Source organism: Geotrypetes seraphini, chromosome 4 (genome assembly GCF_902459505.1).
Source record: "Geotrypetes seraphini chromosome 4, aGeoSer1.1, whole genome shotgun sequence".
NCBI classification, from domain to species: domain Eukaryota; kingdom Metazoa; phylum Chordata; class Amphibia; order Gymnophiona; family Dermophiidae; genus Geotrypetes; species Geotrypetes seraphini.
Window position 1 is genome coordinate 101,553,596 of NC_047087.1, and position 15,136 is coordinate 101,568,731.

Here is a 15,136-nt window from a genome sequence, read left to right on the forward strand (position 1 = left end):
AACTGGGAACTCCAAGATGACCACCTGGGTAGTGTTTTAGCACCAAAAAACAGCATGGGGAAAGCCACAGCAAATAATAAAAAAAACTAAAGAAAGGAGATTTTGGAGGTGGTAGACCCTATCCAGCCACAGAAACCTCCAAAACTGACTCTGAGACACCTCCCTCCCCCCCCCCTGATTTTCCCATAGGTTGTAATGGCCTTACTCACTGTGCTGTACTGGTGCTAGCCTGCTTCAGCTCTCACTGCAGCTGGACAATGGAGAAGACCCTTGCCTCAAATAAGTAAATCCTCAGTCCAGAACCCTTCAACCTTCAGGCTGCCAGTCGGGCTGATGCCAGACTCATACCTCAGACCCCCAAGAATCCTGCACACCTTGAAGGAGGAAGGAAAACACAGCCAGCACCCATCAAATCCCTCCCAGGCTACCGTGGGACCAAAGACCCTGAGCTCAAACTCCTGATAAAACAGGGGCATGCCATGCTCCCAGGGGAATGGTTCTTAAATGATAGAGTAGGCTGGCTAGACATGTTCCTTTACAGTTGTCTTGCCAACAGCAGACAGCTCATCAGAGTTTCTGTGTCCTCTCTCAGGCAGAGCTGCCCCAGGGCTATTGGGAATCTCTTGAGCACTGCAAGCATCAAAATCAGATTTTAAAAAACCTGAAAATAATAAAAACTTCTCAGAGCCAACAGAAAAACACCTTCCAGCTTGCAAGCAAAAGGAAAAACTGAAGAGTGCAGTACAGCACACTGAGGAAGGAGGCAGAGCTGAAGAAAAAGTATTGACCCTTTCTCGCAACAGCTTGCGATTTGGAATTTGTCAAGACTCGTATGAGTTGTGTAACAGAATAAAAATTATTTTTTAGTGCATGAGAAGTGCATGCTGATACAAAAGGTACCTTGGGATGCCTGAGCACACCCTGCAGTAGTGCATTTTTGCCTGAGATAAGCAAGCATTAGTGCTTACCGCAGCTTAGTAAAAGGGCCTGCTAGTTTTTTATATTGATCTTTTCACTCTTATGGCCAGATCGTGGGGGGGTGGGGTGTTGGGAATCGCGGTGCAAGAGGGCTTGGGCTTCCTTTTGCCCCAAACATAATTGGGGGTTCGGTGTGCTGCCGGGGCAAGAAGACTTGGGCTCCCTCTTGCCCCAAACATAATTGGGGGTTCGGGGTGCCGCCGGGGCAAGAGGGCTTGGGCTCCTTCTTGCCCTGAACATAGTCGGGGGTTTGGGGTGCCAAGGGCCAGGAGGGCTTGGGCTCCCTCCTGCCCGGATCGTTGTGTGTGTGTGTGTGGGGATTCTGTAATCGGTGTTGTTTTTGATAGACACCGATTACAGAATCCAGCTTTTAGACGAAGGACTGGCTCCTCCTTCGTCTAAAAGCCCTTGTTTTGGGCGTTTGGGACTTAGGCTTTTTGTAGGTTGATTATATGGTGTAAGTTTAGATGTAGTGGTGGTCTGGGCGTTTAAATAGCGGAACGTAGAGGTAGGCCATTATAAAAAAAAACCTCCTTTTGGATGTTTTTTTTAAAATAATGGACATTTTCCCTGCTTCTACTTTCAACATTTAAGACCTTAGACCAAAAGGGGACTTAGACGTTTTGTTTGATTATGCCCCTCCAGATGTCCCAATTTTTTTTAAATCATCTACTTAGACATCTGGGCCACCAGGACATCCAACCTTAGGATGTCCAACTTTATTCATCATTTTTGACCACAGAAACGTCCAAGTGCAAAACATCCAGATCCAGGCCATTTGGACATAGGAGGGACCAGCATTGTAATGGATTGGCCACCCAGACATTCCAACAGAGCAGTAGGGCACCATAGAAGGCACTGCTATGAACTTCACATCTCACCATAACCCCCTTAGAATTTATGCTGAGCCCTCCAAAACTCCTCAAAAACCTTCTATACTCTCCTGTCTACCACCCCAATAGCCCTTATGAATGCAGATGGTACCTATATGGAAGTATAGGAAAGGGAAGGCGATTAGGACATATACTACCTTTTTAGTCATACAATCACACTCAAAGCGGTTTACGTACAGGTACTTCAAGCATATTTTACCCTATCCGTCCTGGTGGGCTCACAATCTATTTAATGTACCTGGGACAGTGGAGGATTAAAGTGACTTGCCCAGGGTCACAGGGAGCAGCACAGGGATTGAACCAACAACCATAGTGTGCCAAGACTGAAGCTCTAACCACTGCACCACACTCTCCTCCATATAGTAGGATTTTTGTGGGTTTTGTGGGGCTCATATTTTCCACCATAAATGTAGTAGTTCAAATAGCTTATGAACCTAGGTCCTCCTCTCCATGGCTCACTAGCCCACTCACCAGGTTCTGCTGTTCTAGAGGCAGGTATGTACTGTTTCATTCAGATTTTTGAGGGGTGGGAGAGTCATTACTTAATCCCTTCAGTGGTCATCTGGTCAGTTTGGGTACCTTTTTGGCACTTAGACACTTTGAAAACAGGTCTAGCTCAGAATATCCAAGTTCTGTCTTGGACATCTTGGGAAACATTTGATTATTGCTGCAAAACATTCAAGTCTAAGACTGCCCAAAGCCTGCTCAGAATACAACTCCAATATGCCCCCCTTTAGTTTTGGATGCACAGTGGGTCAGGTGCCTCACAAGACATCTAGAAAGATGATTACTAAAATTGGCACTTGGATGTCTTGGCGAGTAGGATGTCCAAGTGCCGATTTATGACTTTTTTTGGATGCCTTTATTTTTTTGAAAATGCCTATATATGCTTTTGTGTATGAGGGGCAGGCTTTCCTATAATAAACGGAATTTCCTTTTAATTTTATTATTTGTTGTTTCTTGTGTTTGTTCTGAAAAGTAAGGTGAAATATCATATTAAAAAAAACATAAAAATAAAATTCTTTTGATTACATACTCATTGTGACAAACTCATTTATTAGAAAGAGAAACATATCCTCTTCATCCGTGTTTGTAAATTTTACACTTTCCTCTCCCTATTCTTTCTTTTTCTTCATCCCATCTATTTTATAATCTTACCTGTCTCTTCATTTTCATCAGCCAGAGGGAACTCAGCAGTCTTGAAAGAGGTAGTTATCCTAGTACCATCAGCATGATCCACTATTATAGTACCATCTTTCTTTAGAACGGTTATTACTTTGTCTTCTCGGGTTACTATCACCTGTGTGGACAATGATTGCAGGTAAAATCTCCATTGGGTAATAGTTTCCTTTATTTTTTCTTGAACTGCACCATTCTAATTTGAAGGGGAAGTTGCAATGCAAGAATAACGAAGATTTTGAGGGGCAATTTGGACTTTTGTTAATTGTCTTTCCTCGAGTCTTGCTGGACTAGACCAGATGAGTAGTTTATGAGCCCCTGTCAGCAGAGAGAAGAAGAGAAAAATATCAGAGCTGACTTCATTCTTTTTATAGGGGGCTGGTGCTTCTCAGCTAAAGCCCAGTGCAAAACCTGATGAAATCAAAACATTTCATGTCCACCAACAGGAACAGGATAATTTCATATATTAAGAGTACAACTAATTTGAGACCAGGATGCAACATACTCACTGATAGCTTTTTGCATTTGACATATTGTGAAACCTTCTTGGCCAATGTTTTCATGGTCGGGTTCAGGCCAGACCTGCATTCTTATGCTGAGAACAAATGCAATGGAAGCAAAGGCACTAGCCTTCATTATTCTCTGGAATACAGATTCTAATTCTGCCTATTAAGACTCTTGAGCTCCAACTGAATGAGGGCACCAAACCTCTTGCTGTTGTGGTTTAAGATGATCATCTCCTTGACTCTTCCTGAAACTGATTTCTTAAAAACCACTGTACTTTATTAGTATGCATCAATAGACCAAAGACCTATCCAAAATTTAGATACCTACAAACATCTGAAAAATCACTGACAACTAATTTGAGAATGGTCACCATTGTCTTGACCTACTTTACTGACTTCTTTACCACTGGGAGAGCCTGATTCTTCCAGAACAAAACACTACCCCCAGAAGAGGAGACCATAGGGGACAGACATATATTTTCCTTTAAAATTACCCAAGGAGACTAACCTCTGCCCCCAAGATCTATAAGTGCTGTCTGGCAAAGCTTGAGAGCAAGGAAGATCTGAGCCCAGGTTCCAAAAATGGTATTGTTCAATTCCCCAGAGAAGAATATTCCATCCTTGGCAGCTTGCTTTCCTTTGATCACACATGCTGGGGGGTGGGGGGCTGCCTGATTCTCTACATGCCTCGCCTAAAGGACGCATATTGCTAGACTTCATCTGGCCATATGATGCAACTAGCACCCAAGTGAAGGTAGAAAATGACTTCTTAATCTTGTCTAAAAGGTTGGTCCTAAATGACTCTTTTAAAGTTGTGCATGTCATTAATGGTTTGGCATCTTTCTCCTCTCCTTTCCTCTCCCCAGGTCTGTTATCTTAGTTTCTGTCCCTTCCTTCTCTCCCATCCCACCCCATTGTCTGGCATCTGTTTCCTTTCCTTCCATCTCTTCTTCACCCCCCCCCCCCCACCATGCTCTGTCATTTCTTTCCTCCCCTCTTCATACCTCCCCCCACTCTCATAGTCCAAGTGGCAGATGAAATACAGTTACCGGTTGCTGGGGTCCACCTTGGGGGTTAGCGCCCAAGAAAAGGATATGGATATCACTGTAGATAATATGATGAAACCTTCTGCCCAATGTGTGGCGGGGGCCAAAAAATCAAACAGGATGTTGGGAATTATTAAAAAAGGGATGGTTAACAAGACTAAGAATGTCATAATGCCCATATATCACTCCATGGTGCGACCTCATTTGGAGTATTGCATTCAATTCTGGTCTCCTTATCTCAAGAAAGATATAGTGGCACTAGAAAAGGTTCAAAGAAGAGCAACCAAGATGGTAAAGGAGATGGAATTCCTCTCGTATGAGGAAAGACTAAAATGGTTAGGGCTCTTCAGCTTGGAAAAGAGACGGCTGAGGGGAGATATGATTGAAGTCTACAAAATCCTGAGTGGAGTAGAACGGGTACAAGTGGATCGATTTTTCACTCCATCAAAAATTACAAAGACTAGGGGACACTTGATGAAGTTACAGGGAAATACTTTTAAAACCAATAGGATACATTTTTTTCACTCAGAGAATAGTTAAGCTCTGGAACACGTTGCTAGAGGATGTGGTAAGAGCAGATAGCGTAGCTTGTTTTAAGAAAGGTTTGGACAAGTTCCTGGAGGAAAAGTCCATAGTCTGTTATTGAGAAAGACATGGGGGAAGCCACTGCATGCCCTGTATTGGTAGCATGGAATGTTGTTACTCCTTGGGTTTTAGCCAGGTACTAGTGACCTGGATTGGCCACTGTGAGAATGGGCTACTGGCTTGATGGACCATTGGTCTGACCCAGTAAGGCTATTCTTATGTTCCCTGCCCCCACTCCATGTTCTGGAATCTCTGTCTTTTTCCCTTCCCTTCCATCTCTCTCCCCCTCCCCTGTGGTTTAGAATCTCCCTCTTTTGCTTTCCTTTCCTTCCTTCCCTCATCCTGTGATCTGGCATCTATCTCCCCCTTTCCTTCCCTGGACTTCCTTCTTTCCTTTCTCCCTCCCTCTCAATTTGGTTTTCTCCTTTACCCCCTCCCCCCAATCAAGTTCCCCCAGTTTCCCCATTGGATGGGTAACTCTTCTCATTTTTCTCCTCCAGGACAGGCTGCCGCTTCCAATGTTTGGGACATCGGCAGCTTAAGTCAGCTGAATATGCCACCTTTGACGGCCCCAGAAGCTTTCCCTCAGTGTCAATTTCATTTCACTGCAGAGGCACAGCTTCCAGGACACTGAAGGCAGCTTGTTCAGCTGTCTGAGCTGCTGGCGGCCTAAAAAAATGCAAGCTTGCCTTCAATGGACTAGAGCACCATGCGGACACTTGGACATAATGAAAAATGGGCAAAAGCTGCCCAGACACCTGATGGAGCCCTCATAAAGAGGACATGTCTGGGGAAACCTGGACATCTGGTAACCCTAGCCATACAGAGAGCTGATGCACAAAAATGAAAGAAAACAAATTAAAAAAAAAAAAAAGCAAAAATCAAAGCCTAATAAAATGCTATTTAGGGACGATACCCAAGAGATCCAAACCAGGAGATATTAGAAAACAGGTTTTACAGAATAAAATACCTCAGAAAGAGGAAATAAAGCAAGAGTTCACCACAAATCTACCATTGGATTCTATGGAAAATCAAACTGGGAGAGACCTTGCATACCCACTGCCATGAAAGAAGTATACTGCACCTGCTAAGGTGAGCATTTTTCAGAGCTTTAGATATACAGTTTTAGCCTTTAGCTCTACCGGATGACAAAATCCATAAGTGAATATTTTATTCATCCTTGGAGAATATGCTAAATATATTGTTAGCAGCCACACTACAAGTTTCTGTTAAATTAACTAGGGTTTTGGATAGCATACCGTTTCATTAACAGGATCAGTAATTTTATAGTATAACACTGGCTCCAGATCCAGTCTTTCTGCTCCTTTGGTTCCTACTCGCAGGCCTGATGGCGTGGTTGTTATCCAGGTTCCTGCCTGAACCTCAGGCACACCTGGCCCGACAAGATGTGTTGAGAGTATAGGTTCTAGAATCTCAGGTTTGACGACTGAGGCTGGGTTGTGCTTGTGCCCACCCCTTCCTGCAGAAGAACAGTCAAAAAATAACTGCAAATAATTGAATGATTACAGTAGCATTTCAAAGAAATTGTATTCTTAGGAGCCCTTTTACTAAATCTTAACATGTGCTAACAAAATTAATGTGCACTAAATGTCAAGAAGCCCATTGGTTAAAATAGCATGTGGCATGAATTAAGCTTTAGTAAAAGGGCCCTTTAATCTGTCTGAGGTAAACACATTATTTTATAAATATTTTATTATTATTATATGTTTTAAACTTCTTTAGCAGATATAGAGAGGCATTTTTGATATTATGTCTAAATCCAAATTCAGATGTTTTGTGGAGCATGCACAGTAGAGAATGACAAGGTGACAAAATTCATCACCGTTCCCGTCCCCGCAGATAACCGCGGGAAATAATCCCATGTCATTTTCTAGTGTCTATTTCAACCTCGGTCCTTCTACACCAGCATTCTTCAAAGCAAAGCTTGCGGGTCAGTGGTTGTGCCCAATTATACTCTGATTCTTCCCTCTCTCCTTAAAGAATGACATGAAGATGGTTTCCCGCGGTTATCCGCGGGGACGGGAACGGTGATGAATTTTATCACCGTGTCATTCTCTAATGCACAGAAATCCAGTACCAAACATCCTCATTTTCAAAACTGCAAAACACCTATCTTGGTTTTTTGAAAATGGATGTGTTTGTGCTCAGTATGTCTTATCATTTTGAATCCTTTTCAAACAAATCAAGACCAAAAAAACCGCACAGAGCAAGCCATTGGGATGTAGGAGGGGCCAGCATTCTTAGTAGATTGGCCTCACAGAAATCCCAGCAGAGCAGGGAGGCACTGCAATAAACCTCACTTAAAAAATGTATCAGGTACACATCTCACCATATTCCCCTTATATTGTAGGGTGAGCCCTCCAAAACCCACTGGACCCAACTGTAAACCACACCAATAGCTCTTATGCCTGCAGTGATACCTATATATGGGTACAGTGGGATTAGGATGAGGTTTGGAAGGCCCACAAATTACACCATAAGTGTAGAGGTTAGAATGGAGTATGGGCCTGATTTCCCATCTCTATGGTTCACTACACCACCCACCAGGCTACTCCAGGAACCTGCTTGCTGCTCTAAAAGAACTGGCCATAATATCTAAAGCTGTAACACAAGCAGGTACACACTGTTTCATTGACATCTTTGTGGGATTGGAGGGGGTGAGTGATCACTGGGGAAGTATAGGATGGTCATGCTTACATCCATTAAGTGGTCATCTGGTCAGTTTAGGCATATTTTTGGCACCTATACATTGTTAAAAGAGGTCTAGCCCCAGACGACAAATTTGTACCCTGGATGAATTCTTAAATGTTTGATTATGGCAGAAAAACATTCAAGTCATAAGCCTGCCCATATTAAACCTCTAATACACCCCCTTGAGATTTAGACAAACTGCAGAAGGAAAGATTAGGTTCTTATCTCAATAATCTTCTTTCTAGTAGATATACAGTACACTTTATTTCTGAACTTGTGGGTAGTCAACCTTTTCTCATGAGAACTCTTCTAGGGAGTTCCATTTCCATTCTTTTTTGCTCCTCCTCCCTTACATCTGGGCTACGGGGACTCTCCCCGAGAAACATGTCTGTTCTGCTCATATCATCAAACATATTATCAAACATATAACAGATAACCAAATGCAAACATTTGCAATACATAACAAGATGAAAATCAAACAAGTCACTAACCTGAGAATAACCTGCACTAAGACTGTGGGAGATATGTATAGATACCCCCTGGAAAGTAGCCACAACCTCCATTCTTGTCAAGACTAGACTGAAGAAACAAGATGTCTGAATTGTCAGGTCTTATTGAAGCAGGCTAATTCACAGCTGACAGGGTGGGCTTCAGGAATAGAGTGTATGTCTACTAGAAAGAAGATTATCGAGCTAAGAACCTAATCTTTCCTTCTAGTACAACAGACACTCTATTCCTGAATCTTTGGGATGTAACAGAGCAGTCCCTCAAGCTTAGGGTGGGAGAGATGAGCCTTATACCAGAATTGAAGGTCCAAATGTGAAGTCCTGCTTAGCTGCCATGTCTACTCTGTAAACCTTCATGAACGTATGCAGAGAAGTGGTGGCTCTACAGACCTCTTCTGGGGAAACCGCAGAGGATTCCACTCATGAGGACGCAACACCTCGCGTGGAATGGGCCATCACAGACATACCGTATTTTTCACTCCATAAGACACACTTTTTTTCCACCCAAAAAAGGGTGGAAATGGTGTGTCTTATGCAGCAAAGATACAAATTTTTACCCCCCAATACCTTTTAAAAACACCCCCAGCCCCATCCTACCTTTTAAAAACACCCCCGCCCCGTCCTACCTTTTAAAAACACCCTTATAGCCTGGTGGTCAAGTGTGTAATGGCACGGGCAGGAGGCAGCTTTCTGTGTTGCTGCCTGGGCCCGCCCTGCTTTTTGACTGGCTGCCGTCAGTTCTTGGGAGTCCCGCGAGAACTGATGGCAACCAGTCAGGAAGCGGCGCGGGCCCAGGCAGCATCACGGAAAGCTGCCTCCTGCCCATGTCGTTACACGCTGGACCACCAGGCTATAAGGGTGTTTTTAAAAGGTAGGACGGGGCGGGAGAGATGTTTTTAAAAGGTATGATGGATGTTTTTAAAAGGTTTCACTGCATAACTGGGAAGGGGAGGGGGGTTTTGGGTGGGGGTTCGGGAGAGCCGAGGATTTGTGTGTCTTGGAAGGGGTTTCACTGGGGTTCACAAGAGTCTAGGGCCTTGGTGTGTTATGTTGTTCCAGTAGGTTGGGGGTGTGTTTTGATTTCTATTAGTGATGATCATGGCATGTCCTCCTGGTAGGCTGTGATTCCCTTCTTGGGCTTGTCGGACAGTTAGGTATTCTTTTTGTATAGTCAAGGTTTGATCTCTATTGTTCGCATCCACCGGTATCTCTTGGGCTGGAGTGGGGTGGAGGGTGGAGGGGTATTTGTGTTGTTTTACTGTGATGCACTCTTCACTGTTGTATTCCCACTTTTGTACTTGTTGCAATGTCAAATTCCTGTATTGTTCTGTCTTTTTTTTTTTTTTGTTATAATTTGAAAACCTAATGCTGGACTTTAGATGCTCCTTGTAGCACTCTTCACTGTTGTATTCCCACTTTTGTACTTGTTGCAAATGTCAAATTCCTGTATTGTTCTGTCTTTTTTTTTTTGTTGTTATAATTTGAAAACCTAATGCTGGACTTTAGATGTTCCTTGTAGCACTCTTCACTGTTATATTCCCACTTTTGTACTTGTTGCAATGTCAAATTCCTGTATTGTTCTGTCTTTTTTTTTTTTTTTGTTATAATTTGAAAACCTAATGCTGGACTTTAGATGTTCCTTGTAGCACTCTTCACTGTTGTATTCCCACTTTTGTACTTGTTGCAAATGTCAAATTCCTGTATTGTTCTGTCTTTTTTTTTTTTTTGTTATAATTTGAAAACCTGATGCTGGACTTTAGATGTTCCTTGTAGCTACATTCCTGCATTTGACATTGGTGATTGTATTTGTTTCCCGGCTTTGTTTCTGGATAGCATCAATAAAAATTGTTTGATCATAAAATATATGAAGGGGTGGGGGGTTATAAAGGTACAGGGGGCGGGGGGTGTTTTTAAAAGGTACTGGGGGGAACAGGTTGCAGAGCCTGGCAGGGAGGGGGGACAGGGTGCAGAGCCTGGCAAGGAGTGTGGGGTTGAGTGAAGGGCCTGGCAGAGAGGGGGGACGGGGTATAGAGCCTTGCAAGGAGTGTGGGTGGGGTGCAGAGCCTGGCAGGGAGTGAGGGGGGCTAGTTGCAGAGCCTAGGTTCAGAATGTTTTTTTCTTGTTTTCCTCCTCTAAATCTAGGGTGTGTCTTATAATCAGGTGCGTCTTATGGAACAAAAAATATGGTAGGTGGTCACTTTCCACTTCTGATATAGGTGAAAGAAATGACCATGCAGATCCACCTTGAAATCGATGCTGGCTGCCCTTTATGGGCTGCTCCAGACAGCACAAACAGATATCTGACAATTGAAAATCATTCGTAACTTCTAGGTACCGCATTAAAAATCAGCGCACATCCAAAGATTTTAACAACTTATCATGTTTTCTCGAACCAGAGGGTGTGTAGACAGGCAAGTGTACTTCTTGGTTGATGTGGAAGCTGGTTATCACTTTTGGCAAGAAAGATGGGACCAAGACCGGTGTTGGGGGGAGAGGGGGGGGGCAAACAGGCCAGCTGCCCTAGGCCTCAAAGCTCCAGGGGGCACCATCGTCCAGGTAACACCTGGTAATGAAGAGCCCTCTGCCACCCTTCCACTGCCATCCTTCCACGTAGTCCAGAGTCCATACATGGCCCCCAACACCAGTGCTAACTTAAATGGCAAATAGCTTTCGATTCTATCTGCTCGTAAGGCCCTATGGTATCGTCCCTCTGAAGCATACGTGTCAAAGTGGGTGGAGCCAGCAGGGCCTTCCCAAGCACAGGGACTTGAAAGCTCTTCATCACTGAAATTAGTGCCAGTGCTGGGTCTTGTGTGGACTCATCATCGATGAAGCGGAGCCATATGGCGATATGGATCATCCATGTAGATGGATATAACAGACGTTCCTCAAAATTTGAAACGTAAAGATTAGCCACACTGGCTACCCCGTGTGTTTGGAGATAAAACTCCCCACGTACTTCAAAAAAGTTCTTTTGTAACACCAAGGTGGCCAATTGCATAAGGAAAGCTTTGGTTATACGATAGTGAGGCCCCGTTGATAGATGATGTTCAACAATCTTTAAGGCTTCAGTCTGAGGTATATTGCTATATAAAGCTTCCAAATCCATGGTTACCAGAAGATCGGACTGCTGCACCTGGATAATGTCAATTCTATTAAGAAAATTGGTGGTGTCCAGAACAAAAGACCGTGCCTGAGCAACCTGGGGTTTCAAAAAATGGTCAACCATTTTGGACAAGGGTTCAAGGATGGTACCCCGGAGCGACACAATAGGTCTACCCGGGGGGTCATTAAGAGTTTTATGAATTTTGGGTACAGTGTAAAAGTGGGGGTTACGGCTGGGAGCCTGGGATAAATATCTGGCCTCAGATTTAGTGATAATGTTATTCTGCAGTGCCTCCTGCACCACAACTGCAATCTCCTGACGCAGAGCGGGGGAGGGATCCTCCTCAAGTTTAACATACCAGTCTGCGTTGGAGATGTGCGCGTCCACCTGAGCATTGTACTGGGTCAAAGATTGAACGACCACAGCTCCGCCCTTATCAGCGGGTTTGATGTCCAAGTCAGGGGTGTCCTGGCGCAGTTTTTCCGTTTGTGTGACAGTTTTGGATAAGTACTGCTTATTTTTGGATATGTTTTTCACTTTTTGGTATGGTTTTTGATTTTGTTTGTGATTTTGTGCGTGCTTTTTGAGGAGGTTTGGCTGGCAGGGTTTGTGTGGGGGTCGCTAAGGTTGTTTGTGTTGAGTTTCATTTACTCATTTTGATTGTTGATTGGTTTGATTCTTGCACACACAGGGCGCTCGATGATGGTGTGCGGGTGGAGGCTTATTGCCTTGACCCAGAAGTGAAGTGTCGGAGCTGCGCTCCTATCACTGAGGGTTCACACTGAGAGCGCCCTACAACATTATACAGTGTGACATGGTTTTTGACATGTTACACTGTATTTGGCTTGTAAGTTGTGAGCCAAGTTTGGCACTTTGAGCTTCCCCCACGCAGGCCTTGATGTGACTTGGTTGCCTTCCTTGTTTTTTCTAGTTTAGGATTTGTTTGGCAAATCAGGAGTGTGTTGTTGTTGGAAATTAGAAGCCAACAGGTAGAATTTGGACATGGTCTTAGCTACCCACAGAGAGCCCTCCGGCGCATTCCAGTACTCTGCAATTAACTTAGTGATGTCTGGATGCGAAGGAAAGAACGTGGTCTGAGCTATGGAGCCACTCATAACTAAGCACTGTAAAGCTGAGGCAGCAAATCCATAATAATGTCTGGGAGCAATGCTGTCTCGAACAGGTAATGCACTGTAGGGTTCTCCCCTTGGTCTAGGGTCACCACAGCCTCTTGACCACTGGACTCACATTGAGAACCAACATCTTCCAGGAGAGGAGCAACTCCCTGTGACAGTAAAGGCATGGATTCAGACCCCCAATCATCCCATTCCTTCTCCAACTGGATCTCTTGGTCCTGGGCTGGGTATGACTTCAGCAGGAGAGTATTCTGAGAATCCATGAATGCTCCACCCCTGATGCATCTTCAGAAAACACAGGAGGACCCCAACAATTTAAATAGGCACTCCACATCAGACTTAGAAAATCCAGAGTAAAGTACTGTCCTGTCGGCCCAAAGGACCCCCGCAGGGACTCAATCTGTTTCCTTGGTAACTGCACATCTGCACTTCATCAATTCACTGTCTGAAGGCTCCTGCAGAGATCTCTTCCTTGGAAAACAAACCCCTGCTGATCCCCAGTCTTAGAGGTCTCAGAGGTGATGGAGCACATAGTTCCTGTTCCCCCTCTCACATGCCCTGTAGCACATGGAACACAGACACTCCTCAACCGACCATCCAGCACAAACCTGGCATAATAGAGAATTAGAAAACCTTGAGGAGTCCATTCCTGTCAATTTTAATTGAGGGGTTTTGAGGCATTAGAGGCTTTTAAAATGAAATCAGGAAATCCAAAATGGCCACCGCATCAATGATTTTGGCACCAAAAGCAGCCTAGGAAAGTCAAACTCTGCAATAGCCTTACTCACTGTGCAATGAGGTGCCTGCCTGCTTCAGCTCAGAACTGCAGCTAGGAAACTAGAGAAAATCTCTGTTTCAAATTAACTCCACAATCTGTGGTCTTCGGGCTGCCAGTTGGACCAATGTCGGACTGAGCCTCAACCCTCTTTAATTCTCGCACCATGAAGGGATGAGGAAACACAGCTGATTCCTAATAAAGCCCAAACAGCTAGACACAGAGCCAAACAGCCTGCATGTAAGCTCCTGATAAATCAGAGATGTGAGCAAGCTAATAGGGGAACGGACCCCAAGCTCCAAAAATAGTAAAGAAAGATGGCTAGACAGGTATCCTCAAAGGTTGATTCAGGCAGCTGCAGACTTCAGCGCAGCGAGTCTGCATCTTCTTCCAAGCAGAGGTCCCAGGTTATTGGGAAACTCAGGACACCAAACCTGAAAAAACTGGATCCAAAAAAACAAAACCAGAAAATAATAAATATGTAGAGCAGATCAGAAAGACATCTTTCCTACTTGCTTGCAGAAGGGAAAATTGAAAGGGCATGGGCCAACCTACTGGGAAGGAAGTGGAAATGAAAGATGTGCGACATCCTTCTGCAATCAACTTGTGGGTTCAGGGACATAACTCTAGACACATTGCACTAGAATGGAGAATAATATTTATAATTTTTCCTCTCAGTTCAATCTCTGACCATAGCCCCTCTCAATACCAGAGTTGCTCAGAGAAAGTAAGTTTTAAAAGAGAGATTTCCAGTTCATGGAATTTCATGTTTCCACAACCTTGTTCCCTTTCTCCATCCTTCTAATGAAATACCTTAATTATCCCTGTGACTGCAAGGTTGGAAGAAAAGAGAAGATACCCAAACTGACCCAGCTTAATTAGCAATATAACACATTCCCACCCAGTGATTCTTGGCCTTGCTCAGGTATGGGGAGCAGCTGATAGATTTCAAACCATGCCCCCCAAAATCTAAAAATGTTTTTTTTTTTGTTTCTGATTTATTTTTTTTCTTCCTAGTTCCAACTCTCCTACCACTTCCATCCCTCCAACCTGATCCTCTTTCTCAGAATCCTGGGGATTGGAGAAGAGTGGATGTGGTCACTATTCACAAAAGTGGTCACAGAGATGAAGCGGGAAAGTACAGGCTGTTAAGCCTCACTTTGGTTGCTGGAAAAATAATGGAAGTATTGCTGAAAGAAAGGATAGTGAACTTCCTAGAATCTAATGGGTTACAGGATCCAAGGCAACAAGGCTTTACTAAAGGTAAATCGTGCCAAACAATCCTGATTGAATTTTTTGATTGGGTGACCAGAGAACTGGATCGAGGACATGTGCTAGATGTTATTTACTTAGATTTCAGCAAAGGCTTTGACACAGCTCCTCATAGGAGGCTCTTAAACAAACTTGAAGGGCTGAAGTTAGGACCCAAAGTGGTGAACTAGATTAGAACTGGTTGTCGGACAGATGCCAAAGGGTGGTAGTTAATGGAAGTTGCTCGGACAAAGGAAAGTTGAGTAGTGGAGTCCCTCAGGGTTTGGTGCTGGGGCTGGTCCTGTTCAATATGTTTATGAATGACATTGCTGAAAGGATAGAAGGTAAGGTTTGCCTTTTTGTGGACACCAAGATTTGTAACAGAATAGACACAATGGAGGGAGTAGAAAACATGAAAAAGGATCTGCAAAAGTTAGAAGAATTGTCTAATATCTGGCAACTA

General features: G+C 43.9%; 1 protein-coding gene across 2 annotated transcripts in view; it reads right to left on the reverse strand.

Moving 5' to 3' along the window:
- SPAG17 (sperm associated antigen 17) overlaps positions 1-15,136 on the reverse strand; it is a 742,651-nt gene that overhangs the window by 233,370 nt on the left and 494,145 nt on the right. For both annotated transcript variants that reach the window (XM_033941513.1, XM_033941512.1), the window contains exons 28-29: positions 6,447-6,667; positions 3,030-3,171 (exon numbers count right to left, since the gene is read on the reverse strand). In XM_033941513.1, the coding sequence (XP_033797404.1) occupies positions 3,030-3,171; positions 6,447-6,667 (363 nt within the window). The remainder of the gene's footprint in view (positions 1-3,029; positions 3,172-6,446; positions 6,668-15,136) is intronic.